The sequence below is a fragment of the Merops nubicus genome, unplaced genomic scaffold (assembly GCF_000691845.1).
Source record: "Merops nubicus isolate BGI_N331 unplaced genomic scaffold, ASM69184v1 scaffold20046, whole genome shotgun sequence".
In the NCBI taxonomy this organism is placed as follows: Eukaryota; Metazoa; Chordata; class Aves; order Coraciiformes; family Meropidae; genus Merops; species Merops nubicus.
In genome coordinates, this window is record NW_008613172.1 from 274 (window position 1) to 19,736 (window position 19,463).

The 19,463-nt window shown below is 43.6% G+C and overlaps 1 protein-coding gene across 1 annotated transcript; it reads left to right on the forward strand.

Annotated features, from left to right (window-relative positions):
- Positions 1-15,240: 15,240 nt before the first annotated feature.
- Positions 15,241-18,481, forward strand: LOC103774423 (protein FAM162B-like; the record flags this gene model as incomplete). Its single annotated transcript, XM_008941828.1, has 3 exons — positions 15,241-15,343; positions 17,603-17,711; positions 18,374-18,481. Coding segments are annotated over 3 exons (320 nt in total), but the record flags the coding sequence as incomplete, so codon positions are not given.
- Positions 18,482-19,463: the final 982 nt, after the last annotated feature.

The following is a 19,463-nucleotide window of genomic DNA, read 5'->3' on the forward strand; positions in this document are numbered from 1 at the left end:
ACCAATCTGACTGCTCAGTTAAAGCCACTCTGGCCTCTGCAGGTGATGGTTATCTTGGCAGACCAGTTGTCCATGTAAGGGGACCTCTCCAGCCCATCAACCCAATTTTGTGACACTTCATACATGCCTACTCCCAAATCCCCAGAACTCATCTGAACCTCACCCTGTTCTCGTTCTCCATGCCTATGGATGGTGTGGCCTTGCTGAGGTGTCCCTTTACTGTTGTTTTGTTTGTTTTTTGTTTTTTTTTAAAATTCTTTTTATTTGTAAGAAGCAGCATCATAGACCAAAAGCAGCACACATGTTTTTAATTGTAAAGCTGAAAGAAAAAGCCTTCATCTAATTTTCCATCATTTTATGGGCCTATGGCACATCTTTGTGTTGTTGTCTGGCTTGAGATCCACGGCTGTGGCTGTGTTTGATGTGGGCACTATGGCACTGTAGTCGGGCTCCAATGGATGGGGCATCTGCCATGCAGTTGTAGCACAGCTGTTTGGAGAGGGATGAATGAGAAGCGAGAGGTACCAGTGTGTGAGCAGAGCTGACCTGCTGGGAAACTGTACAGGAGTGAGGAGGGGATTGCACAGCCCATCTGTTGAGGGCAAAATTATTTCCTGGGAGTCACCTTTTAAGAACGCTCCAGAAAGTCTGATCCAGCAGAAAGTCCAAAAATGGTCAAGTTGAAACTTGTCTTGAAACAAATGTGTGTTGGCCCCAAAGAAATTACATGGGCAAAAGGCTTTACACTGCTAGAAGAACCTGGTTTCAGTGATTTTGGTGATGCTGCTTTTTCATCCAAATTGTTTTTGTTTTGGGAGGTTAGCAAATACAAAGTAGTACTGAAGAAAAATACTGAAGTTTTACAAACACCTCTTGAAAGTGGAAAAAAAAAATTCTCAATATGAGCTGCTTTGGAAGGAGATGAGGAGCAAGTTGATTTTTTTGTTGTTGTTGTTTTTTTTGTGTTTTGTTTTGTTTTTTTTTTTAAATTTCTTGATTTGGAGTGAGGAGATTGTCATTACAACTGTCTGAAGGATGAGAAGAGTCTTTTCCAGTTAAGCTTTGTGATGTAAATAAGGTAAATGCTGGCAAGACCCTCTAAAGAAAAAGATAAACAAACCATGTTACATTAATGATGTTAGTTTTCTCAACAAATCTTAATGTTTGGACTTCTGTTAAAGGATTCTGGGAGCCAATATCTAATCTCAGGTTCCTGTGACTCCCAGCTCAAGGAAGCTCCATATCCTGTGTATAGATCAATCTTTTGGGTACGAGGGAGGGGAAAAAAATGAACTGAAATTTATGGGCTGTAGGTTAACAGAACTTGATGAAATGAAGAAAGAAGGCAATATATAGATCTGATGGTTCACACATAGGTATTTTTGGTTATTTTTGTAGATTAAATGTCTGTAGAAATATGGGTTATCTAGGTATATCAATGAAACTTTGCAACCAAATCTCAGGCCTGGTCCAGAGCATGTACAGGTCAGAAGATTCACTCCTGGCTCTAGTTCTTGTCCTTTCTCCTGCCCCAGCAGGAGAAACCCAGAGAGGTTTTCCTCCACAGTTAATTTCACCTGGTTCTCATGCTGATTGCAGCTGCAGTTTCATGTTGAGTGTTTTTGCCAGGTCTAATTTCAGAGGTCCTTGTTCCCAACCACCTCACAGTTCTGGTGCCTGGTTAGAAATACTGTTGAGCTTATTACTATGCAAGAAGTAATGACCTTACTCTAAGTTAGTAACAAAAAGTAAGCAGTGCTTGTGGGGTTTTTTTGCACAGGATCTTTTAGTAGAACCCCTAAAGACTAGAGTTATAGAAATCAGATCAGAGACAGCAACCTATGACCAAGCAGGGGAGGAAGTGGTGCAGAACTGAGTTTGTGTATGGTAAAAGGGAAGACGGAGCAGCTGGTTAAACTGGATTGTTCACTGAAAGAAATGCAGTGCCAGCCTTACCTGGGCTGACTGCTCTATCAAAGTCAGGCTGACTGATGGCACAACCACAGCTACTAAAATAAGGTTTTCTTTCTCAATAAAACAATCTCAAGAAGGCTTGAGATAAATTTCTTGAGCTGATTCAGCACTGTGTGATAACTCAGCCTTTTATGAAGGGGTAAAACTGCAGCTCAGTGATGCATGGAATCAGCGTGGAGGTGAAACGTGCATGTGCAGCTCCCCCAGCCCAAAGACAGAGTAGAATTGAAGAGGTACAGAGACGGGGCCAGAAGACAGCCTGAGCGTTGGATTAGGCTCCACCCAGCAAGCAAGTAAAAGGAACACAGATTTTTGCCTTGCAAAAAGCAGGGCTGGAGAGCTGAGCCAATAGCCATCTAGGGGAACCTTGAGGGGAGTTGACAAAGGGGACTAAGGAATGGCTATTCACTCTTTGTAATAGTTTTAGAACTAGAGAAAAGATGGGAATTTAGCAGGTGGCAGATTTAAAGTGAAAGGATGGATATTTTGTCTGGTGCTCAGTCCAGCTGTGGAGCTCCTTGCCAAAAGGTGTTGGTACTAAATGGTTGCATGGCTTCAAAATCATTCAGAAAAACTAATGGGGAAAAAAAAAAACAAAAACAAAAAAACACCAAACACAACCTTAACAAGACACTCCCTCTGGTTCAGGAAACTTTGAGACTACTAGAAAAGTGAGTCTTAGTGCTTCTACTGCTCTTGTGTTCCTCCTTGAGAGTCTATGCCGGGCTGGTGTCAGAGACAAGATGGACCTTTGGTTTGATCTCACATAGCTGTCCTGGAGGGTGAAACTTGAACTATGTGATTCATATTTGCAATCTTTAACTCATTTTCAAGAAAATGTAGATTGTTGTCAAGAGAAACCTGTTGAATTTTCTCTCTTGCATGTTCTCTGCCCTGCACAAACAGATTCATGTTCAGTGGAGCCTGAATGCAGTTTCATATGTACATCTTCCTTTAGTGCACAATATTTTGAGTTCCAGACATTCACTATTGGTCTTCAGGTAAGCAGGCAGGCAGAACTTCTTGTACAGACTTTCTTACTATAACCAAAAAGCAGGGAAAGCATAATTAGCTTTGCTTTGCTATGGGCAGCCTGAGCTCCACAGTGTGAAACAAGAAGCAAGCACCAGCTTCCATGCATAGGAGGGGTAGTTGTTCTCCACCAGTGTTAATAAAAATACAGATAATTTACTTTAAAAGATGAATTGGTGAGTTTGCTTGACAGCTGAGAGCTAATGTTCACCAATAATAACTGGCTGCTGAGAAGAAAAAATAAGAAAAATTTCACGCAGGGCTCTCCCCTTCCTGTCACTGGCTTCGTAGAGTGGAGCACACTCAGTCACTGAGCTGAGCCTTGGCCAAGAGCCACTGCCACTAGGGATGTCAGGCATAGGATGCTTTCCAGCAAGGGGCAGGGCACATATGCAACCCCATTTTGTAACTTCCTGAAATGCTGTGACCTCTGATGTGGTTCTTCAATCTTCTGAGTACTCCCATAGCTCTAAGACAAACACCATTTCATGGTGATGAGGAACAGTAAGCCTCTTTGACAATGATAGCTCAACACAGAGGAGGCTCTGACCCTGCTAGGAACACCTGGGGCTGGTGGGGATGGTCACTGGCAGGAGGTGAGTTCTGCCCCAGCACTTAGGAGTCTGGCTGATCGAAGCACTGCAGTTACAGTAGCAGCTTGGTGCAATCGCATCAGTGGTGCATGGTACAGCAGATCTACTTGCTTCAGTACTCGGAAAAGGTAGGTTCCCCCTTGCAGCCAGAAAATAGCCTGCAAGGCAGCATGTAGCCACACATATATGCTAATAAAATACTACCAACATGAAGACAGGTAGAATTTCTCCAAGTGTTCCATGACCAGAATGATTAAGCCCAAGAGAATGAGCACCAGGAATTTCAGTTCTTAGCTTTACTTTGAGCAATATTGTTCAAGTACTTTGAAAGCAAAGACGAAAACAACAAATAAGAACTAAAAGGACTAAACACTGGCATGGGACAGTTTAGGAAGTACAGTTAGCACAGTACAGGACAGTTTAGGAATGCAGATAGCAATGTGGGAAGCAGTAATATAGTGGTGTATTGGATACAACTGTTAATCAGAGAAAGGGGAATGTTTAGGGGAATATCTAGAAATATGTAGAATACTGTGAAATAATATTGGGGTTTCGATGAAGACTAAAATGAGAGGAATCTACCATATTCCAGCTGTTCAGATAGAGCTACCAGGCTGTGAAATGATGACTCAAATTAAGGTCCCAAGCTAAAAGGCTGTAATGAGAGACTTTGACTGCTGAGGCATTGGCCAGACTCTGGAGTTGGTGACATGGGAGAAGCTAGTGGGAGGGTGAATCACTGGAAGGATCCTAGGTCCATCTGGACTGTCTGAGACTGGGCAGTCTTGAGTGCACTGCTTCTTCTGGGACCTGGGAAATGATTATTTGGGACTGATGCTTCCATGAAAATCAGTTTGGGAGGATTGCTTTGAAGTTTTTCATTTGGGAAAATAGCAATTAAATATAGAATTAATTCGAGTTTTTTTTTTTCATTTAAAATGTTTCAGTGAGTATTTATGCAGAGGTCAAAAGATTTTTGACAAGCTTTGACCAGCCAGCTCCCCTTGGATGAAGACACAAGAGCCTGGATATTACAGTGTGGAGCTTGTGAGGTGGGCAGCATACAGCCTTGTTCCTGTCACCTGCTTCCCAGGCTGGACAAAGCTTGTGGCTGTTGGTGCCCATGGCCAGCTCCAGGCTTTGACTGTGCTGAGAGCTGACCATGATGCTGTGCAAGACCTGAAGTCATGCAGCTGGAATTCAAACCCTGGGGCTGATAATAAACCTTGCCCCAAATCTCTAGAGAGTCAGTTTGGTGTCATTAAACAAGATCCTGTGCTAGGATGATGCTCCAGTCATTAAGATGCTGGGCCATTGTACAATCAATTTTGCAGATTTAGACTTTGATTAAATCCAGGATTTACAAAATAAAATCAGAATGATTTGGCTTCTAGGGGGAAAGGCACAAGCAAGGAAAAACATCAGTAAACTGAATCCCCAGTATTAGACTTTTCAGGCCTTCTCTTGGAGTTTCATCAGAGCTAACTAAGTTAAAAGAACTAAAAGACACAAGCCTTGGTCTTGGAACTGACCAAGGTTGGGGATTATTGTTTTTCCCTTGGGCAGTTTTACTTTTATAAAGAATGTATTAATTTTCTTCCTTCAGGCCAAAACATTATCTTCAGTACAGAGAATCAAGGTGTTTCTGAATTTATTGACTCCAGTTACTGACAACAGCATTGCTTAAGGGCTCCAGTGCAAGTAGAGGTCCAGGCACAGATTTCAGAGTTGGTTGCAACAATAAAGTGACCTTTTAATTCTGGATGTCGTGAATGGTTTAGGCATGGTAAGCAGGGAAAGTAAAACCTACCGTGCAGGAAAATAAAACCTATCCCTCAAAGACAGATGAGGGCAGCATTCCCCTGTAATGTCAGGAAAGATGTGTTCCTCACAAACTAGATTTTCATTTTATACTGTCTGTTAGTGCCTAAGCTCCTTCCAGAGGAGCCTTGCCAAATGTTCTTGTTCTTCATATGAAATCTGGGGCCATGTTGCTTGTGAGGTATGCAGAAAACATGGAATAAACAGAGACAGTCGTTGGAATTCTGAGAAGTGATTTATATTAAAGAGGCTAACTCCCATTTTCTAGCGGTTTCTTTAGCATTGCTTGTTTGCTTGGGGTTTTCTAAATAGTTGTGTATGGTGAACGGTGTATTTGCTGGTGTTTTCTTTTTTTTTTTTTTTTTAGGGATAAATGGCCACAACAGCCAATGGGGCCAATGGTGTTGATGAAACAAAATTGCCACAGAACTGGGTAAAGGTCCTGCGACTGTGTTTCTGTGCTGATGCTGTTGCCTGTGCCTCTCTTGATGTCCTTGTGTCATGACCAGGCCAAGGATGATATTTAGCTGTCAGGACAGTCTAGAAAGTCTCTAGTTGATACTATTGGTCCTGGAATGCTTTCCCTAAAGGGACAATTCTGGCCCTTGCAACAAACCACCAGTGTATGCAGACCACATGGCAGATCTTCTGTTATTCTTGGGATGTTAAGAGTTCAGTTTACTCCTCTGGGCCAGATAGGAGCCATTGGGTTCCTACAGACAGGGTTACTCTGTAAGATCAGGCCAGCAGTGGGTAAAATCCCCCTCCCTTCTGACTGCAGTACTGCAATGAATAAGTTTATATTTTACCTTTTGGACTTCCAGCTGAAAGTTGGATCTGCTTGGTGTACAACAACGCTGAGCTGTCATTCCTCTCACTTGTCCAGAGTGCTGATTCATTAGTCGGCATTTATCAGCTCTTGCCAGGGAAATGGTGAATAATAAGGCCTGATTCAGGTAATGAAATGATCTCCCTCTCACATCTGATTACACTGCTGCTTATTATTTCCTCAGTGTGTAATTTTGCTTCCCTGGAAACTTGTTTTGTAAACATTAATGACTGTGCAGTTATAGCCCGAAGTTAAACCTTCCAGCAGCACTGCAGGAGCCTGGTGAGCTGTGTGGCCTGGCTCTTCGTGCTACCACTTGTGCTTCATTAGCTAATGTAAGGATGGAGACAGCCCCTGCCCCTTTGCTGGAAGGAACAGCACCAAGAAAGGTGCAGCCCTTTGCATCCATCATGAGCAGCTCACACCCTTTGCCCAGGTGTCAGTGGTGTGATTTAGCCTACCTAACTGCCCTTCTTCTCTGGCATTGTGTTTCCAGAGAGATACCTCCCATAATCCCTCTCTGTTTATAATTTGTTAGCCAATAAAAAGACACATTCTTCTAATTTCTTCCTTTATTTCTTTTCTTCTTGAGTAACTTTCTTGAATATCTAGAGCAGTGCAGCCTATTCTAGATGCCTCATATGAGAATACTAAAACTGACTTTGCTTGTATATCTTAGAATTTAATCTCCTTTTTCCATGGCAACATCCACTTGGCAGCCTGAGGTCATCGTAAGTTAAACAAATGCAACCAGAAATCCTGATCCTTAGCCCTGAAAAGATGACCTTGCACTGTGTGCTCTTTGTGACATTTCTGCAACACAAGCCCTTGAAGCCATCCAGTTTTTCTAGATAATCTTCTCACCAACTTCTGTGTGAACTTGGTGACACCATCCCCACTTTACCTACTTCCTTCTCCAACTTATCTCTTTTTAAAGAATCTCCAAACACAGTGTTTGTAACTGTGAGAAATATTTTACTGAAGTCTAAGCAAATGAGCTGCACACCTACTGTGACAGCACACTGGAAATATGTTATGTATCTATGATAAGCTCTATTCTTGAAGAAATTCCTTTTCAGTAAGACACCTCTTTGCAGTGGCTTTGTGTATGAGATTCCATGACATACAGAGTCCAGAAAATGCAAGACAGCTTTGTGTTATCATCAAAGAAGTAAAGTCCTGTTTATGTAGGATGTAATTTATTTTCTCAAGATGAGTCTCTTGTTTCCCTTCTCCTTATTAGTTCTTTACCACACTGCATAGGGGTGTCAGTAACTGCCTGGGACTCCTTTGTGCAAGGTACTGTACAAACAGGGAGCAAAGACGTCACCATCCCAAGTCAAAGCCCTTCAGCAGCATCCATGAGCCAGTCCCTAAGAGCACAGGCAAATGTAGCCAGTGGTTTGAACAAGGTGCAAAGACAACACTGCTTCAGCCACACCCCTGAACCACTATGCAAAGCCCCGTGTGATAGACTTTCCCTCTTCTGCCCGCTCTGTGCTGCGCTTGTGGAACTGTGGATCTTTCAGGGGATATATTTCCCTGATGGTTGCTTTGGTCACACAAAAGCTGCAGGGAGTAAATTTCATCCTACAGATAGGCTATGTCTCACCCAGGAGTATTTGGAAGAATTATGGTCCCTTTGCTGGGACTGTCAAAACACAATTCATAAATTTGAGGAGGCACCTGGCGCTATTAGGGACTGCTGTGGTGTGCATTGCTGGGACAAACTGTTGCCAGGGAAGTGCCTCCTCCTGTACTGCTAGGGATACATTTGGCCCTATGTTGATTGGATACATATTCTGCCAGTCAACTAAAAGAGGAAATTTGATCACACAGTGCAGGGGCTTCTGATGATCTTGGCAGGTTTATCATCCTGATTGATGATGTATGACTTCTCCACAGGAGCTGAAAAATATGTAAGTCATCCTTATATTAAAACAAGCATGAGGAAAAGACATTTCCACAAAGACATTCCATGTTCAATCTTTTAAAATCAGGTTTCTTTTTTTCCCCTAAACTATTGACTAATGGACTGGAAAATTTCTAAATGCATCTGGTTTTGAAGACAATTACTTTTTTCTCAAGAAAGAAAATCATTAAGTGACAGGTGAACGAGTCTGTCCTTGTCAGTGTGTCTCAGGCTCAGCTGCAGAAACATGTGAAAGAGGTTTGTTTAACTTAACGGTTCTCCCAATGCTGGGTCAAAATAGAAATTGTTAGGATTCTGACGGCGTCATTTTCCTTTCAGGTTTTTGCACATTTTTGCTCTGCGGTCCAATTGTGTATTATTCCAAAAATTAGTAGCTTAGTGCAAAGCTCAGCAGTGCATTAATTTCCTTTGTTGTAGAAGCTGCAGCTTCACTACAACACCCTGAACTCCCTGCAGGGTTTCTCCTGGGTGCCAGAATCTTTGCTGTTTGCCTCTGGCTGCTCCTCCATGATAAAGCTGAACTTAGCCACCCCAAGTTTCAGCCTATCTGCTGCATGTGCCAAGTCACCCTGTGCTGGAGGTGACCTGCAATTTCATTGCCTCTGTATGATCATCCCAAACCCTGGGAAGGGTTATACTGGGGCATTGCCAGAACAATGACTAACTTTTGTTTTGCTGCTGCATCTGACACCAGGTGTTATAAATCCTGCACTTTGTACCAAGGACACATCAAACCCATCTCAAATCCCTTTACAGCATTTGTTTGCAGAGGTTGGTGGCTCTAAGTCCAATGCACAAGCTCCATTGAATTTGGCTCCTATTAAGACCATTCACAACTGTGTCCCTGAGTCCAAAAAATATTCTACTTCAGGTTAGATACAAACTTGAACCCAACAGAAGGGAATGAAGCAAATATGTCTTACGGGTCCTCTTGACTACAGCATTGTCCCTTGTTTGTAGGCATTCCATTGCCATCAGGAGTGGTAGAAGTAGGTCCTCATGTTGTTCAAGAAGGTGAACACATGGTAAGCAGCAAAGCATCCAAGCTGTTAATTGTGGTTTAACTCCCTTAAGAATAAATGTACTTAACTGCAGAGAAGGTGAATCTTCCTAGATAAGGAACGTTTGGAGATCTTTGTCTTTGCAATGTTGAGCACTTCTGGTCAGACCTGAAACACTCACCTGCCAAATCCCGCTCATTCTTGTATTAGTGGCAGATACAGAGAACAGCTCAGATCTTCTCACCTGGGGGAAAATGACTGCTCCGCTGGTAGAAAATATGTCTGTTACATCCATTACCTTTCTCTATTAAAAGGCTGATGCCAAAAGGCTCATATGGTGTAAAATAGGTAAGATTTACCAAAATGAGTGGTATTTGGGGGGTTTGCAGGTGGTTTTTTTTTGTTTTGTTTTTTTTTTTGTTTTTTTTTGGTGTGAGTTTGGTTGTTTGTGTTGTTTGGGGATTTTTGTTTGTTTGTTCTGTTTTGGTTGGTTGGGTTCTTTTGGTGGGTGGAAGAGTGGCTGTTGTTTGGTTTGTTGTTTTTTTGTTTGTTTGTTTTTTAAGTATGGCTTAGTGTCTTACTTATGGTTGCTAGGCAAGATATTTGAAATGGGAATGATACTATCAAATTTGGAGGAAAAGGGACAATGTTGGTAAAAAATGCAGGATCTTTCAATAACAGGGTAGAGAAATCCTGAGTTTGTTTTTTTAGGCAAAGCTGAAGTTTAACACAGAAAGAAGTGTGAGACTCCTTCATTGTTGCTGCTGTCATTTAGCAGATGCCTTGTTTGATTGATAACAATGAAGATTATTAAAAAAGTAATAATCCAAATGTACTAAAGTAATTAAAGCCTCCTGCTGGTGCTTGTTTTTAGAGCTCTTTACAAATTCTTTGAGTTTGATTTTGGTGTAAGATGCTGTGACTGTTCCCTTGATTTGACTTGGTCATGGTGAGACATAGTTAAGGAGATTTTAGTTTCTTGGGATTTGCATTTGAGTTTCCTTGATCCTTGAGATGATTTCCTGATAGGGAAGGATGTGACTCACCGCCTAGAGAGAACTGAAGCCCTTGGAGTGCTGCTCCACAGGGCCCCTGGAGAGGAGGGAAGGGCTCTTGGGGTGGGAGACTGCAGGCAAGTGACACGTTTCAAAGCAATTCATTGTTCTTGCTGTGTTAATTTGTGCTCCTGGAGAATACACAGTTTCATGGAAGAATATTTCCTGACTCACTTAGAATTTCATGAGCCATGAGCCCATACAGGATTGCTTGTTTATCTTATCTAGGAACCAAGACAGAGCTCTGCTGCATATTTAATTACATGGAGGGAAGGCAAAGAATTTTAAGATAAGATTATCTTCTGCTCCTCATCACAGCCCTCATGTAAAAAGTTTGCATGGCATGCAAAACAGAGCCTAATGGTAAGCTGTTTGGTTTTGAGGACACTGCACATGAAAAGAGCTTTACAGCACTTTTTTTTTTAACCGTTGAATATGCCTATGAACTATTTTTGTTTTGTGATCTTATGAAAATTAATGAGGAGATGTAAAGAGATGTGCAGGAACCTGGAGCTTCTGTAGGATTAAACTCTTTCATTCCTGTGGCTGTTGAAAGTAGAACAAGAACAGGTAAAAAGAACCCAAGTTCAAATTTTTCATTGCTGCAGTAGTCTGGCAATAATCAGAATGGCAGCATAAAGTCAGTCAGAAATCAAAGAGCAATGGATTTTTACAGAGAGCAATGGGTTTTATATTGTGGATTTTCAGTTTCAGTTCTGCAAAGGTTTTTGTGTACATTTAGGGAGGGGAGGATGACTGGCTGCTAGTCCTTGCTGTGGAGTCAACTGCAAAAGCAAAATCCGAGGTAGGAGAAGGGGTGTGAAGATGATGCAGAACCAGGATGGAGTCCTGTCCGGTTGTGTGTTTAGTTTTCCACTTGCAGTGTTGGCACCACTGTACAGCTAGTGTTACATCTATGTATCACTTTTGCACAGAAAGCAGAAATGTCAAGAGTCTCCGTCACCACCACAACACTGCTCTCTGAGCTAGCCTGCTTCTTTGTAACTCAAAACCCTTCAAATCAGTGCTTTCCCCTTGCAGTGAGGGTCAGCTGAAGCCTGGGGAAACTCCTGTACAGCTCGTCAGTGTGTGAGTTGTCATCTGCACCGTCCAGGGTTTGCTGAGGATCTGAGGTCCTCCTGCATCTCTTCCTGGCAGAAGGATGTGGGAGGAGGATAAGATGGTGCTTTAAGGATAATTTTAATAATTCTGCATCTCTGAACAAGTTGTTACTGCTATACAATAAAATCCCTGTCTGTGAGCTTAATGGTTATGAAATAATGATTGCACTCTGCTAATGAGTCACTGACAGATGATGGCTTGGTGAGGGGAGGGAGTGGATGAGACTCACAGGGATAGTTTGTAACCTGGGCAGGGAGGGATGTGCATGTGGTTTAGGCACAAAACATCTCTAAAGACTAAGGCCACCAGGCTGTACACAAGGCCTGTGCGAATGCTCAGGGGTGCTGAGCCCTGTAAACTTCATGCTAGAAATGCATCTTTCCTCCTCCCCATGCTTACCTTCCCTCAGGGAAATCCTGAGCAGGACACAAATATCCTCAGTGGCTTTATCAGGTTTCCCTTCTGCTTCTTCCAGCATACTCACATCCACTGATTTCTGCTTGTTTACAGTTCTTGTTTGAGCTGGAAGCTCAAACCACCATTTATTTTCTGTATGAGTTCCTCATCTGGAAATGGATCTAATTTGCTTTACCAAATTACATGCAAATTAAGCTAAACACATTGTATTATGTCCAGACGCATTGTGGAGCTTTCATAAAGAGGAAAACCAGCTTTTGGCATTGCTGTGAGTTTCTTCTATCCTCAGTATTGGTGGTAGCTGGAGCTGCATCTGTATCACATCTTTCATCCTCTCAGCCATTAAAGAATAGCTTTGCCAACATCCAAACTCTATTCCTTTGGAGTTCCTCCCCTTGCTCTTAGACACACTTTGATTATCTGCAAAATTGCTTTTGAGAGTATTACTAAATAGTTCTGAAATTTTTCCTTTTGGCAACTGCTTCTTCCCTTTCAAATGGATTTTTTTTCCTTAGTTGTAAATCAGGTTTAAAGCCTTGTATGTCTGAGGAATGTAAATACCCCACTACTCCAAATGAGATAAGTATTTTGCATTTCTATTTCCTCATTCATCAGGGAGAGACAATTTTGTGCAAAACACAGGAGAAATGTGAAAGTGATAAAATAGCATTGGTTTTGGTTCATTCTCTGTTTAGAACAGCTGATGTTATGAAAAACATCCAGCACTATCCAGGCTTTGGAGAGACTGAATTCAAAGAGGGCAAATACTTTGTAGGTACTGCTACATTTCAATGACAATTTTACTGACAAATACAAACATTACCTGAGGTTTTAAAAATTATTTCTCAGTTAACTGATTCAAACCTGAAATATATCTGAAATATATTTCTTTGGTTTGCAGTCTGGATGTGAGATGGACTCCACAGCTACATTTATAGTCACAAACATCAGCTTTAGTTTCCTTCTGCAAAACCACGTTTATTCTGAGATAGGGGAAATGATGCTCCTGTTCAAAAAGTCTGTTTAGTGCAAATGATTTGCAAGATTATTTTTTTTAGCTGAGAAAAAATAAGAACTCTAACAGCTTAACTGGCTGTGATAATTAGCAGTCACTGAGCCTGTCTTTGGGAACATACATCGTGCTGTCCTACTTCAGTCCTACCGTAGTGAAGACTGAGGAAAATAATGTAAATACTTATTGGTCTCCTGAGCAGCTCCTTGAGATGAATAGCCTGGGGCAGAGCCTGGGCTGGGTGGGAACTGCCACAGCAGTGACCTCTGATCACCTAGCTCAGAAGGTGTGTCATTTTGGTAAACACAGGCAATAAATTTAACTAGTCATCATGATACAAGCAAAAGCAGTTGGCAGCTAGGGTGGAAATGCATGCTACTCCCTTCTTACAGGAAGTGGTAGTCTTATGTTAATAACTCCTAGAAGCAGCCTTCTTGGGCTTCTGCTGGTGCCCCTGTGTGCTCCCAGGCCAGGGCAGGATGCTGGGGAGGCTGATGGGGCACAGCCCTAGGCTGTGGCAGCAAGGGCCTTGGCCAGCCCTGCACCCCACCAGAGCTGTCAGCAACAAAGCAAAGGACACGAAGGACGGGGCTTTGGAGACAGCTAATCCAGGTGGGTGGAAAGGCTTTGGTCGCTGTTTTATGCTGCAGCAGGGAGCAAAAGGGTATTTGCAGGAAAAGGCAGGAGACTGACCCACGTTCTTGTCTGTGTCTGTTACTGCAGGGCTGCGTCTGCTGGGGTTACAAACGCTCCCGAGATGTGGCGCAAATTGAGAGCTCTGACTAGCACATTACACAGGGATAAAGTTTTTTCCCCCTGCAGCAGCAAATCTAATCTGATACTTCACGGAAGGGAACCTATTAATTAAAAAAAAAATTACCTCCTCCCATCCATCTGCCAGGTTTCCAGAGGAGGATGGCTGTACGTCCCCACGCGTGCAGAGCTGCTGCAAGTTGCAGACTTGCACCCCTCTGCTCCCCTTGCCACTCCCTGACAGATTATATCCACAACTGTGCATGCCTGTGGCAGGTAGTATCCTTGTTTACTTGGCAGGCAGCAGGCATGGTCTGTTCCCACATGGACAAGCTCTCCGGCATGGAGATAGTTTCTCTTTCTAATCTGCATCACCATCTCCTTGGCCCTACCCTTGTAGACTCCTCGCCCTCATGAAGCTGGGTTTTGTGAGGCTATATGGGCTCCCATGGGATGTCTGTGGGTCTCCAGAACGGAGCTTTGCCCTTGTCTTCTCTGGGATGGAGCATGTCCTTTTAGCAATCCATCTTACTGCTTGCTGCAGAGATTCAGAAACTTGTTCATATTTCACATATAGCTCTACTGGTTTCACTGGCACTTTATAAGAGAAATAGGAGAAGCAGATCAAATTTACCTGGGTCTTTGGGTGCCAAGATTTACACCTGGGATTTTTCAGCCATTCACAAGTCCTGCATGAGCAGGCCTGGGGCCAAGCCGAAGCTAATGTAATTTCACCATCTAAACACGGATGTTGGTCCCTGTGCCCTGTTCTGTAGCAGCACTGATTTCCTTTCCGACAAGTAATCCAGCCAGGGGGTGCATTTGTGGAGCATCTTCATGCCCATCCCTTCCTGCATACCCTGATCACTCACAGGGTCTTTCTAAACATCAGTTCCACATTTGCAAGCGCAAGACACTATAACCTAGCATCTTGGGTGCACCTCCCTGGGTTGTGAGCAATCACCAGCTACCTTGAGATGACCACCTGTATAGGTGTGCAATGCAAAAGCCAGGATTTGAGCTAGCCATTGCTTACCCTGGTTTTACAGGGTCTCCTTGCTACTGCCCTCATCGTGGCCTGTCATTTGGCTTTCCATAAAGAGGAGCCAAAGTTCCTTTCTCATTGTGCCCATGGTTGCCAGCACGCTAACGGCATCACCGTGGTCCGGTGGGATGTAATGTATCATCATTAGAGTACAGTAATGTGGTACCCAGCTTGTATGAGAATGACTGCCAGCCTCCCACCAGGCTGTATTTTAACAGACTGTGTCTCCATCGGCGCTTTTAGAAGGCAATGTTGTTGAGGAGTTATTAGAGCTCCTGGCAGTTTGCTGAACTCACTAGCTGAACCACTGAAAAGCAAGAGACTAGCAGGGTGAGCATGCTATGGGCTTGGGTGACTTCATCCCCACATCCTTTTTCCCTTTAATCAGGAAGGTTAGAAGAGATTTTTGGGTTAAACCTTACCTAAACTAAAGGGGAAAAGAAAAATATAAGCAAAATGAAATAGGCTGTGAATGTAACAAAGAATCTCACACCAGCTGCTGAGTCCTTTCAACATGAGAAAGCACATTTGGCTCTCACAGAATAGTAAAGTGCCATTCATAATGTTCCAGTCCTTTTTCCCCTGTAACAACAGCTTCTTTCCTCTTCCCATCTTTCAGCTTGGCTTGTTTTCTTTTATAAAATCTCTTACAGGTTACCAAGCTTTAAAAAATGACAGAAGGCCTACAAATTTTGATAAAAAGGTGTTAGTATGGGCAGGACGCTTTAAAAAGGAGGACATTCCTAAGCACGTATCGTAAGTAGACCTGTCTGAATGATGCTTTTGGATATGAACATGCAGATTTTGACCCCAGTTTGTACTACCCAGGATTGTGCTCATGCAGTGAGGTTTAGTGTTCCTCCATGCTGCTACTCATGTCCAAAAATAATCCAAATTTTTGAGAACATAAACTTTTTATCATACCCTGTGGAGTAAAATGGATTCACCTGTTTTCAATGTCATAAGCAAGTTTGCTGATGATACTAAGATGTGTGGTGCAGTTGATGTGCCAGAGGGATGAGAGGCCATCCAGAGGGACCTGGACAGGCTGGAGAGGTGGGATCAGGTGAACCTCATGAGGTTCAACAAGACCAAGTGCAGGGTCCTGCATCTGGGGAGGGACAGCCAACGTTACCAATACAGGCTGGGAGAGGACACGTTAGAAAGCAGTCCACTGGAGAAAGACTTGGGAGTACTAGTAAATGAGAAGCTGGACATGAGCCACCAAAGCACAGCAGCAGCCCAGAAGGCAAATCAAATCCTAGGCTGCATCAAAAGAAGCATGGCCAGCAGATGGAGAGAGGTGATCCTGTTGCCCTGCTCTGCTCTGCCCTTGTGAGACCTCACCTGGAGTCCTGTGTCCAGCTCTGGAGCCCCCAGCACAAGAAGGACATGGAGCTGTTGGAACATGTTCAGAGGAGAGCCACAAAAATGATCAGAGGGCTGGAGCAGCTCTGCTGTGAGGACAGGCTGAGGGAGTTGGGGTTGTTCAGCCTGGAGAAGAGGAGGCTCCGGGGGGACCTTATAACAACCTTCCAGTACCTGAGAGGGGCCTACAAGAAAGCAGGGGAGGGACTGTTCACAAGGTCTTGTAGGGACAGGACGAGGGGTATCTGGTTTAAGCTAGAAAAGGGTAGATTTAGGTTAGACATTAGGAAAAAATTCTTCAGTATGAGGGTGCCAGATCCCTGGAATAGGTTGCCCAGATAGGTGGTGGAGGCCCCATCCCCGAGGACATTCAAGATCAGGCTGGATGAAGCTTTGAGTAGCTTGATCTAGTTGGAGATGTCCCTGCTTTTTGTGGGGGGGTTGGACTAGACGACCTTTGGAGGTCCCTTCCAGCCCAGACATTCTGTGATTCTATGATTCTAAACTTTCAGACTAAGCTGAAGTGTCTTGTGCTAGACAAGTGGCTTTATAATTCAGAAGTGACCATGGTAAAACACCATCCACTTTGGATTTTTGCATGCTTTAATCAGTTTTACTGACTAGCAATTATTAATGCTGCACAAATTTTAAAAAGAAGTTGGAGCTATACACAGCTTTGGTGACAGATATCTGCAAGGAGTTACTTACATCTGGGCTATGGTTTCACCTTCTTGTAAGGTATTTTGTTAAAGAATTATCACTTGGTTTTGAAGATGTAATGCTTCCTGACTTGTGACATCCCGGGGGCTCCTCCAGCTGATCTTCCCCTTGCAGGTGTAAGTAAATCCATGATTTCATGAATGACCCATTGCCACGTTGCAGGCTTTTGAAAGCATGGTTGAATAAACGCCATGAGTCACTTGTGGAAGGTGGTGGAGATTTCCCAGCAACGTCTGTGGCTGTTCAGCTGCTTGGGAATTCAACTCTGCATGGATGGTGCTGTATTTTACTCCAACCAAGCTCAGCCTCCTACCACAGGCAGATGCATGTGGGGCCGATGCCAGCTGCCTGGCAGAGGGCCATGCTGCAGGGGGACAGGGTTGCAAAGCACTGCATGCAGCTGGGGTGTGGCCGTAGACCCAGATGTCACTTGCTGTGCCTCTTTGCTGTGTGAAAACTCCATTGCTCCTAGCCAAAGCATCAGGCATGTGCTTTTATTCCACTGAGGGTGGTCTTGCCTGGCTCTGGTGGTATAGCCCAAATGTCTCCTGGTGCTGTGCGGCACCCAAAGGTGGGCCCCTCATAATTCCATTGTCACAATGGAAAAAATTTCCTGTTCTTGTCATTTTTCAGATGTTCACTCTCATATGCAATAAAAGAAGGCAGGAGAGTAGGATTTGTTATTCTTGTTGTAACTGATGACTGTTGGGATTAGCAATACCCTACCTGTGTGGGCAGATGGCTAAAACTTTCCCTCATAGGCTCATTTTTGAGTCCTCCTTTAAGCACTTGCAGAAAGAGAAGTCTGAAACACACTGTACCCTAATAGGCAGTTGCTGGAAGACTTGAGGTTTCATTACCCAGCTCCCCATGACCTCATTTCATACATGCTGCTGCAGGATGGAAACTTTGCTCTGTCTTCTGCAGGTCTGAGGTCCTCGACGCAGCAAGGAACAGTGTCAGGATAAAGGTTTGCTACATCATGATTGCACTGACCTTGCTGGGCTGTTTGACCATGGTAATCACAGGCAAAGAAGTGAGTGTTGTTTCTGGGTGAACTGATCCACATAATGTATGATTTACATATGCTTTCTTTGTAAATAAGCACCTGAGTGACAAATAGGTTTGAGAATAAGTCCAGATAAGCAATATTTGCTTAAGATCTGTATTACCCCATTCTCTGGAGGAGAGGTTGACACGGGGAAGCACAATGGCTGGTTAATGTGTTTCTCTGACCTAATTTGCCATAAACCAGTGCCATGCAGTGCTCTGTATCATGGTATCTCAGCAAGAGGCCAGGCCAAAGGTTGTAGAGTATCTCAGACAGTATCAATGGCACCTGGCCCTGCCCTGCATTCATGGACAATGAGGGTCCCGTGGTACTGCTTGACAAGCCTGCATGCCACCATGGGCACCAAGAGCTATGACACTCACTTCTTCCCATCCCACTGGTGGGGAAGGAAGGTCTCCAACCTGACTTGTATGTCCCAGTGCACCTGTGAACAATTTACAGTGTAATTTTCCTGCTAATCAGAGCTGCAAATGCCGAAAATTTGCTAAAACAAGGAAACACATTAACTTCAATCACTGCAAAACATCAAAAAGGACAGTGGGGTGTAAAAGCAAGTAGTGCAAATGTGGGGAAATTTAGTGGTGGGAAATGTGTCCATGCAATGATTTTCACCATTTCTCTTCAAGGCTGCTAAAAGGAATCACACACTGCTGAGGATGAACATAGAAAAAAAGGCCAAATGGAGGGCTGAAATGGAGAAAGATCAGGAGGCAGCTGTTGGGAAACCACAATGATTGGGAGAAGATTTGTTTTAACAGCAGGAGATAAATCACTTGTACATGTGACAAATGTACCTGTCTTCATTCAACTCTTTGGAGCTTTTTCACTGAATCTCTCTCAGAGCAAAGACTTGACTACTTAAAAACTACCCCATATGAACTAGGAAGCTCCTATAGGAACTCCAATAGCTGCTTTCTGTGGCTTCTGGTCTTTGGCACCGGGTTCGGCTGAAATACCCAAATGTTTTCTAACCTGGAAAGTGTAGGAAGGATAAAAACAGGACTCCCCAGCTCAGGACCAGCTTTTCACAGCGCTGCTGTGATGCTCAGCATGGCTGTGGGACTCTCTCCTTGCAAGCAGGAAGGAAGTGGCCCTACATCAGAGAGCATCCCGTTCTGTGCAGTGCCTCTAGGGCAAACAGCCTTCGCAAAGTGACCCAGAGCATGGGAAAGGGAGTCTGAAATACGTTTTGTAACCACAAAGAGGTCAACTACCTCTACCTCTGAGCCTGCTGCCATCACTGTCTCTTTTCCCTTCTCAGCCCCTTGTGGGATCCTGTGACTGGGGGTGGTGGTGGGGGCATAAGCATGAAGAGGGGCTGTGAAGATGGAGGAGCGTGAGCAAACCTTGATGACTAATTTGGGCCAAAAGTGGCTTTGGTCCAGAGGAGATGGTGGTGATGTGGAGTGATAGCATGCGCATGTGAAGTAGTTTGGCTGCTGTGGGGAAGCATGGGGAACCTTTGCCTGGTGCAGGAAGCCTGGCCTGGAGGCACCTCTTGTCCTGTTGCACCTCACTGTTCTGTTTTTTTTTATTTTTTTTTTTTTTTTTCCATCTTCTGCTTCCACTCATTGTCATGAAAGTTTTCTAGCACTTGTGTAGTTGTGATTTGAGTCAGGAGGAATTGTTAATACATGGCCTGCTAAAACAGAATTATTTTTAATCATCTTAGTTCATTAATTCATAATAAAACAGCTGTCCAATTACATAAAAAAA